This window comes from Mus caroli, chromosome 2 (assembly GCF_900094665.2).
Source record: "Mus caroli chromosome 2, CAROLI_EIJ_v1.1, whole genome shotgun sequence".
NCBI classification, from domain to species: Eukaryota; Metazoa; Chordata; class Mammalia; order Rodentia; family Muridae; genus Mus; species Mus caroli.
The window spans coordinates 33,236,344-33,245,447 of NC_034571.1; the positions used below are offsets into that span (position 1 = coordinate 33,236,344).

The 9,104-nt window shown below is 43.7% G+C and overlaps 1 protein-coding gene across 1 annotated transcript; it reads right to left on the minus strand.

Annotated features, from left to right (window-relative positions):
- Positions 1 to 579: 579 nt before the first annotated feature.
- Pdcl (phosducin like) lies at positions 580 to 8,868 on the minus strand. The gene is made up of 4 exons (XM_021155650.2): positions 8,725 to 8,868; positions 6,548 to 6,724; positions 4,984 to 5,165; positions 580 to 1,284 (listed from the first exon to the last, which is right to left on the minus strand). Exons 2-4 carry the CDS (start codon positions 6,717 to 6,719, stop codon positions 733 to 735), a joined length of 906 nt encoding a protein of 301 aa, XP_021011309.1. The 5' UTR covers positions 6,720 to 6,724; positions 8,725 to 8,868; the 3' UTR covers positions 580 to 732.
- Positions 8,869 to 9,104: the final 236 nt, after the last annotated feature.

Below are 9,104 nucleotides of genomic sequence, written 5' to 3' on the forward strand. Positions count from 1 at the left end.
TCAAGCTCTACACACACCAATGTCAGTCAATAGGATGCTTGCCTCCCAACATGACAGCAGTCAGCAAAAACCATCCTTTCCTGTTCATTATGCTGGACTGGACCACTGACCGCCACAGCAGAGGCCGCTGCTAACTACAGCACCAGGCACCATCTGGAACCTTTAGTTTTGACAGTGCTAGGAATCAGGTATCTTGGGGCCATGTGCATAGTAAGAGTTCACCACCAAGCTACATTCCCAACCTTGTATGGACCCTGGTAGAGACAGATCTAGAGAAAAAAAGTACAGCTATGCATCTGATTGCAAGTAAACATGATTTGCAATCAAGTGATTATGGAAATGCACTGTTTACATTGCACAGAACACACTCACTAGGGAATTCTACTCTCAGAACTGGTAGAATTCTGAGGTCATCAGAAGACAATTTGCAAGACATTGCCTGCAAGGGTGCCATGTCAATATTGACTGGAAACAGTATCAGAGATGTCACGCTAGAGAAGTAAACAGCTCAAGAACCTAGCTTCCTGTTTATATAATTTGAAGTCACTTTACTGCTAGCTACAAAGTGAGTCAGCATTCTGATTTAATCTAAGAATTTCTTGACTTTTCACATACTAAATGAGACTACAAAGAACAGCTGTAAAGCCAGAAGACACAGGAAGGACAGAAATAAATACAGACATGTGTCCTCCAGCCCAAACAATGAGATAGCTACGGAACTAGATTATCAGTTCAATCTATTTCCAGATCGCTGTCTTCACTGTGACAGGTGGCAGAGTTTCGCACAGATGTCAGCACCAAGACTTCCTTTTCTGGGAGCAATCCAAATTCCTGCAGGAAAGCTTCAAGGTCTACAGCAAAGAAATCTTCCCCCAGCTGGTCAGTGACTCGAACAAAATTGCCAATCAATTCACCCGCCTTGTAGATGAGCAGAGCAGGAAGGGCATTCCGGGTAAAACGACTACTGGCCCCAATAACTGAGCTCCTCACTCGACAGAATTTGACGGCGGGGTACTCTGTGGCAAGGCAGATCATGCAGCCATTCATGGCTTCAGTCCCTGGGACGCCATCTTCATAAATATGAACCATGATAAGGGTGCTTTTTTGTTCCTTATCAATCATATCTAAAAACCCTTCTCCACTGGGGATTTCAAAAACTTGCTTGAATTGGGGCCCTTTATGAAACTGCTGCCGCATCTCTTCCATCCTCTGCTTCCGATACTGCTGCAAAAACTCTTCATCATCCAAGTTCTTGTCCTTTGTACCAAACTCCTTTAGAGTCATCTGCATGAAAACAAAAACAGACAAAGAACACATTTGATCAATGTGGATATGCACCCTGTACTTAGAACACATGAGACTTCACACTAGTGTCTTATTCATATTATGCCATCTCTCTCAAAATTTGCATGGATAGAGTGTATTTTATGTGCACCAGGTGCATGCTGGTGCCTGTGGAGGCCAGAAGAGGGCACTGGATCCCTAGGAACTGGTGTTAAGTTGTAAGCCAGCACATGGGTGCTGGGAACCAACCCTGGGTCATCTATAAAAACAAGTACTTTTAGCAACTGAATCTCTTTCCAGATCCTCTTGGAAACTTTTAAAATTACTTTTACTTTCAGGGGGTGGGGGAAGGGGAGCATGCTCATTCCACTGTGCACCTGTGGAAGTTAGAGGACAACTCGCAGGAGGTACTTCTCTCCTACCATGTGGTAATTATGACTGCATGCCCTTGCTATAATGATTGAATTCACCCATTACTGGATTCTTGAGTTAATCTCATTGGAAGAACTTTAATAACCCCATTTTCTAAATGTAGGTACTAACCCAAAGATTTTACATTATTTGCACAAATTCACATAAGTATAAAGTACAAGAATAGAATTTTTAAAGATCTAGTTTTATTTTTTTTTTCTTTTTTAAGATTTATTTATTTATTATATGTAAGTACACTGTAGCTGTCTTTGTCTTCAGACACACCAGAAGAGGGCATCAGATCTCATTACGGGTGGTTGTGAGCCACCATGTGGTTGCTGGGATTTGAACTTCGGACCTTTGGAAGAGCAGTCGGGTGCTCTTACCCACTGAGCCATCTCACCAGCCCCTAGTTTTATTTTTTAATTATGTGTATATATCTGTCTGTGTGAGGAGGTATGGATGTGCTTACATAGTTCAGCAGAGAGTGTAAGATTCCCAGGAATCGCTGGAAGTCACCTTGTGGGTTTTGAGAAACACATTGGGGTCTCTAAGAGCAGTGCCTATTCTTAAGCACTGAGCCAGCTCTCTAGCCCCTTAAACTAGATTTTAAAAACTCGATCTTTTAACTACAATACCGTTTTGCTTCTCATTCGAAAAAGGCAGCACCACATAGTAACACTTTTCTTTTTTTTTTTAATATTTATTTATTTATTATATGTAAGTACACTGTAGCTGTCTTCGGCCACTCCAGAAGACGAAGTCAGATCTCATTACAGGTGGTTATAAGCCACCATGTGGTTGCTGGGATTTGAACTCCAGACCTTCGGAAGAGCAGTCGGGTGCTTTTACCCACTGAGCTATCTCACCAGCCCAGGACCACTTTTCTGATGAACATTCCCTCTCTCAGTTTTGACTAAGTCACTCTTAACTTTTTTTGAAAAGACAACACAATTAAAGAACTTTCAAAGGAACACACCTCATTGCTGCTTTGTACATACATCCACATAACACAAACGCTAATTGCTTTTTTTTTAAGATTTATTCATTTTATGTGTGTGTTGCTGCATATATTTATGTGTACCAAATGAGTGCCTGGTGCCTTTGGAGCTCAGATCTCCTGGATCTCCTGGAACTAGAGTCATGGACGTTTGTGAACCACTATATGGATGCTGGGAATCAAACCCAGGTCCTCTGTAAGAACATGTGCTTTTACCTACTGAGCCAGTTCTCCAGCCTCAATTTTTTTTTTCAATTTTGAAACAAGATTTCCCTATGTAGAACAGGCTGGCCTGGTTCTCACTATATATACCAGGCTGGCTTCAAACAAACAATCCTTAGCCAGTCTTAGCCTCCCATGTAGTGAATTACAGGCATGTACTACCTGGTCCAGCTTTTTTACTGACAGTCAGCTGACTGTAGTTGTCTTACTTGTGTAGCAGCAGCTATGGGTATCTGCTTTTGACTCTAGGCAATGTTAACAATACTTTATAGTGACTGGGCATAGGAGCTCACACCTTAAATCCCAGCACTTAAGAGGCAGAGGCAGAGCCAGACAGATCTGTATGATCTACAGCCTGGTCTACATAGTGAGTTCTAGGCCAGGACAGTGAGATTCTATCTCAAAAGGAAAAATAATAATAATAATGATAATTTATAAATATTTCCTCATGTTTCCAAACATTTTTAAAAATTGATATATACACATCATACTAACCTTCCCCCAGCCTCATTTCTGCCAGACAGGCAGTTTCCAGTTCTGGTCTACTATAGGTGACTTAAGAGGACAGAGACAGAATCTCTTACATCTGACCTACAGTCATATGTCTGCTGCTTCATTCTAGAGTCTCTGCTCAATGGCTGTGAGCAGCAGGCACACTGTGCTATAGCCAGCTTCCCTGACAGACATCTTCTTTCTCCTGGCCTGGTGCAGTAAAACATCTCGAACACTGTATAGACTAGAGGTGGTAAGCAGGTGTACTGGCTGGTTTTGTGTCAACTTGACACAAGCTGGAGTTATCACAGAGAAAGGAGCCTCCCTTGAGGAAATGCCTCCGTGAGATCTAGCTTATGTAAGGCATTTTCTCAAGTAGGGATGGGGGGAGGGCCCCTTGTGGGTGGTGCCATCTCTGGGCTGGTAGTCTTGAGTTTTATAAGAAAGCAAGCTGAGCAAGCCAGTGGAAGCAAGCCAGTAAAGAACATCCCTCCATGGCCTCTGCATCAGCTCCTGCTTCCTGACTTGCTTGAGTTCCAGTCAAGACTTCCTTTGGTGATGAACAGCAACATGGAAGTGTAAGCTGAATAAACCCTTTCCTCCCCAACTTGCTTCTTGGTCATGATGTTTGTGCAGGAATAGAAACCCTGACTACAACAGCAGGACCTCACTAAACTGGAGCAGTGGGTCAGTAGTGTCATAACCAGCACCCTTCTGAATTCTCTTTACCAATCTTCTTCTCATCGCTCTAACTTAAGACTCTCCCGCTTGGCTGATGTGACTGGGTCTTTTAGGTGATACAGCTTTTGTCTAGGTTTTGTGACCTAAAATCATTCCCCAGTCAAAGTGATCAACTTGGTTTAATGCTTTATCTGCACTTTCATGTTGGCTGATACTTTTAAATGTCAATTTGCTGTTCCTGTGTGCGCATGCTCTACGTGTAGATGGAGGTCAGAGCACAACTGTGGAGCTAGTTCCCTCCTCCCACCTTTACATGGGTCCTGGGGACTGACTGACCTCAAGTCCTCAGGCTTGCATAACAAGCTCCTTTCTCCCCTGAGCCCTCTTTACGGCCCCAGTGCCTAATAGTTTTAGTTTTAAGCCACAGCTAACTGATCTTAGGCACTCCGGGACACTTCTTGTATGGTCAGAAGGAACAAGGGGGACCTTTAATGCTGACAAGATAAGGAGGTGTCGGGAACCTGGGCTCAAGTATCTCCCAGAATGTCTACTCTATTTACTGTCTCCACAAAATAAATATTCATGAATATAATTTTAAAAAGTAATATATAAATCCACACTTTCAAAAGGCTAGTCCCTAAGATGATTATTTGAGTTGCAGAACCCTGGGAAGATAAAGGTGATGACCTCATTTAGAAAATGAAAACAGACTAAGGAAGAGATTCTGACATAACAATGTATAGCTGAGCTGAGAACAAACCCAGATGCACCCCAAGTTATGACAGGGCTCCCAGCTTTGCCCTGCACTTCAATCCATCTCAGAAGCCAAATCTAATTTCCTCCCTTCTTGAATGACCACGCCCATCCCCAGCAGTCAGGGAAGAAGCCATTACCTTCCCACTGATTTTCTCCTGGAGGTCCTTCTGTTTCTGTTGCTCCTCCTCTTCATCCAGATGGGACCTGCAGCTCATAGACAGCTTTTTGATCAGCCGCTCCATCTCCCGGCACTGCTCCTCCCTCTGCTCTGTCTCCAACTGCTTGAAGCGGCGCCAGTCATTGATCACACCTTTTGGACCTGAGTAAGGCAAACATAACTGAGAACAGACATGGGGCTTTGGACCGGCTGACATCTGTAAACGGGAATTCACATCAGCATGGAGCTTGCTGTATCTGTGACACAGTTAGCAGGAGCCTCTGCATACCCTTACACAGAGCACAATAAGGTCTACTGCAGGGTAGTTTGTAGGAATTAAATGGCCAACCTAATGCTAAACATTGTACAAATTATGATTTATCTACTCAAAGGCAAATAAGAAACGTGTAGAAAGAACAAGGAAATTCGAGACAGAGAATTCCTGGTGGCCCATGCCTGCAACATCAGCATTCCACATAGGAAGATCACATGTTCACGGTCAGCCTGACCTATAATAAGATCCTTCCTGAAAAAAACAAGGACTGGGAATACGGTTCAGCTGCAAGAGTAGTAACCAAGTATTCACAAAGCCCAAGATTTGATCCCCAGCACTAAAAGGAAAGAAAGGTCAAGATCAGACAGTTCTGCATATCTTGAAATAAAAGATACTCCAAAAACAATAAGTTAGACATAGTGGTGCATGCCAGAAATCCCTACTGAAGAAATGGAGGATGATCATTTGAGATTAGGAGTTCAAGGTCAGCTTGAACAACATAATGAGACACTATCTCTAAAAAGAAAACAAAAATGGCTATTTCTTATCCAACAAGATGGCAAAAATTTTACAAGTTGTTAGCAAGGAGGAAAACTATAAGGAAAAATATTGTGTTGCTGGCTGAACTACAAGCACAACCTCAATTTAAGCAATGTGACAATATTAGGATGTTAAAGTGGTTTGGGCTGTAGGTCAGTGGCAGAGCACTTGCATAGCATGAACAAATTCCTCGGCCAATCCCCATAAGTAGAAAGTTACAAACTAAAGGCAATACACAATAGTATAAGAGCCACGGAGATAACTCACCCTACAGTCCACTCCTGGAGATCTGAGATAAATAAATTCCTGGAATTTAACTGTAAAGGTGAGAGAACCAACTCCAAAAAGTCCTCTTATCTCCATACTGGTATCTCGGAATTGTAACCACACATACAGACCATGCATATACATACAATAATAATAGAAACTTTAATTTTAAAAATTAACAGTGCAAAAATGCCATTTCTAGGAATTAATCCTCCCAGGATACTCATATATGATTCATGGGTTGTCAAACTCAGTCCAGACTGTTCCCTTCCATGCTGATATGCATATAGATTTGCATTGCACCGAGAAAGGGCAGAAGCAAGCACAATGGCAGACTACACTATGTTATCTCTGGAAGGAAAGTGGGACAGGAGTTGGAGAAAGGAGAGCAGGACTTCTAACTGATACACACTTTAAAGGACATTTTTCGAGTCCATTTCTAGAGCTCAGAGCCTTCCAGTACCTGTATTGATTGAGATGCCTTCGCCTGCCAGCTCAGCCTCCGCAGGCATGGAACTACTGGCTGGTGCTCCCCTGCCTCTGTCTTTGTCTTCATGGTCACTGTCTTCATCCTCGCTGGTGCTGTAGTAGTACTGTAATTTCTCCCCCAGTAACTTATCATCCAGGGTTGTCATGGTGCCTAGAAAAGAAAAATGTATCAAGGATTGTTTGCTGGCTTGAGCAAGGAAGACATGACTCTGAACCACACAAGGGACACTTGGACTGACTTCCCAGAACTTTATAAGAATCTAAAGGTGTTTTCATAAGCAGAATCTCAACAAACCCCAACCCTGGGTCTGTGCCATAGGTTACCAGGCTTTTGTTATAGCAGGCAAAGCCAAGGCTTAGATAAGGCACATTTCTTTGCCGAGCTTTGCAACAAAGGCTGAAGCTGTTAACAGACCCACTGATGTATGACTTCCAGGAGCCTGAGAGGTGCATTTCTGTCTACTTGTGTGAACTGGGTAAGAGGAATCTTTTGGTGTGGTCTTTATTCATACACACTTTTAGTTTTTTTTTTTTTTTTTTTTTTTTTTTTTTTTTTTTTTTTTTTTTTTTTTTTTTTTTTTTTTTTTTTTTTTTAAAGATTTATTTATTTATTATATGTAAGTACACTGTAGCCGTCTTCAGACACTCCAGAAGAGGGCGCCAGATCTCGTTACGGATGGTTGTGAGCCACCATGTGGTTGCTGGGATTTGAACTCTGGACCTTCGGAAGAACAGTCGGGTGCTCTTACCCACTGAGCCATCTCACCAGCCCCACACTTTTAGTTTTAAGACTGCTAACAAATTGGGAGAAAGTCCTCAGGGAAAACTTCAAAAGGGACTACCAAGGGTAGGTATACTGTTGAAACTAAGTCATTCACTCCTTGCCTCACTAAGAGCCTAGATACATGGTCTCAAGCTGGACCAATTATAACCAGCAAGTTTCCACGACAAAATTTAAATAAGAGCCAGATGTTTAAAGAACACCTACGACCCAGATATTTTGGGAAAAAGTACAGTTCAGTGCTTTAGAAGTCTGTTTAAGACTCCAGCAGTGGTAGCCCACGCCTTTAATCCCAGCACTTGGGAGGCAGAGGCAGGCAGATTTCTGAGTTCGAGGCCAGCCTGGTCTACAGAGTGAGTTCCAGGAGAGCCAGGGATACACAGAGAAACCCTGTCTCGAAAAATAAAAAAAATTAAAATAATTATAATAAATTAAAAAAAAAAGACTCCAGCAGGAATGACTAGTCAAAAACAAAACCAACCAAACAAACAAACAAAACGCCCTTCCTCTAAGCATACCAAATATCAACACTGCGCTGCCTTCAGAAGAGACTTAGCATATGGTATTCACTCTACTACAATTTACCTCTCTCCCACACAGCAGATTCCAGTCAGGACAGAGAGCACTGTGCATGCTGAACAGCAACCAAGAGGAAAGTGCCAGCACCAGGGGAAGGAAGAAAACTTTTATAATTTCCTTGTCTGGGATGTGCCAGAGGGCCACAACTCGGTCCGATGAGTGAAAAACAGGGCCAGAAGAGGAGGAGTGTACTGAGGAGGGTGGGCTGCTGAGAGGTGAGAACAGTGGCAGACAGAAGTGGCATGCACCCGCAGAGCAGAAGGCAAACCTCAAGTGGGGATAGTAAACTTGAAGAGGTGGAGGATCATGAAGAGGGTGGAGCTAAGGAGAGGCACAGAGAAGGAGGAGCAGTGATATGGGCAGGGCCAGTGGAAGGCTTCCAAGAGAGGCAGTTAAGAGTGTTAAGAGAAAGTAGGACAGTGAAGAAGACAGGGCTGCACAGGTGGAGCAGAGAAGGGCTGGGCTACGCTTCCAGGAAGGCGGAGCTTATGGGACAGAAGGGCAGGGACAGGATACTAAGTAAAGCAGAGCTGTAAGGACCGAGTGGAGAAGGCGGAGCCATAAGGAAGGCGGGGCTGAGGAGGCGGAGCAGCGTGGAGGACAGGACAGGGGAGGGCACAGTGAAGAGGGCGATACTGAGGAGGGAAGCTCCGATTCTCGAAAGGAATTTGAGAAGTACAGAGGAACTGGGATCCAGGAAGCAAAGTAGTTCGCCCAAGGCGCATAAACTCCTGCCCCACCCATGTCTAGGCCCGCCGCTTCCTCCTGCCGACACCCGAGCAGTTAGTTACCTCGCCTCGCTCAGTCTGCTCCTTCTAGACTAAGCAGCTCCAGTCACCAACAAAGGACGCTCGCCTAGAGAAAGAGAAGTGGCCGAAAGCCTTGAGCGACAGAGAAAAAGCTGCCGTGGACTCTGCGGACCAATCACACGGCCTTCCGGCGTCGCGGCGGACGCACGCTACCCAATCACAAGAAGCTCATCTCGGCGTCTGAGGAGGAGCTACGGGTCTTAGCTTAGGACAAAACAGGTCGATGTGTATTTCTAGTTATATATGAAATTTTTATTAACTTCTGTTCCAAGTTTCGAGAAAAAATTACAAAGGAATATTAAGGCGAAAAAATAGCTCGAAAACATTAACTTCTTCAAGAATAAGTAACTCAAAGAACAGAA

What these genes read in the sequence shown, in the direction of transcription:
- Pdcl (XM_021155650.2), bottom strand. Translation starts at nt 6,719, where the DNA reads ATGACAACCCTGGATGATAAGTTACTGGGGGAGAAATTACAGTACTAC. An exon ending in AGGCATCTCAATCAATACAG is followed by an intron (nt 5,166 to 6,547) that starts GTACTGGAAGGC and finishes TGCCTTACTCAG; the next exon opens with GTCCAAAAGGTGTGATCAAT. An exon ending in AGGAGAAAATCAGTGGGAAG is followed by an intron (nt 1,285 to 4,983) that starts GTAATGGCTTCT and finishes GTTTTCATGCAG; the next exon opens with ATGACTCTAAAGGAGTTTGG.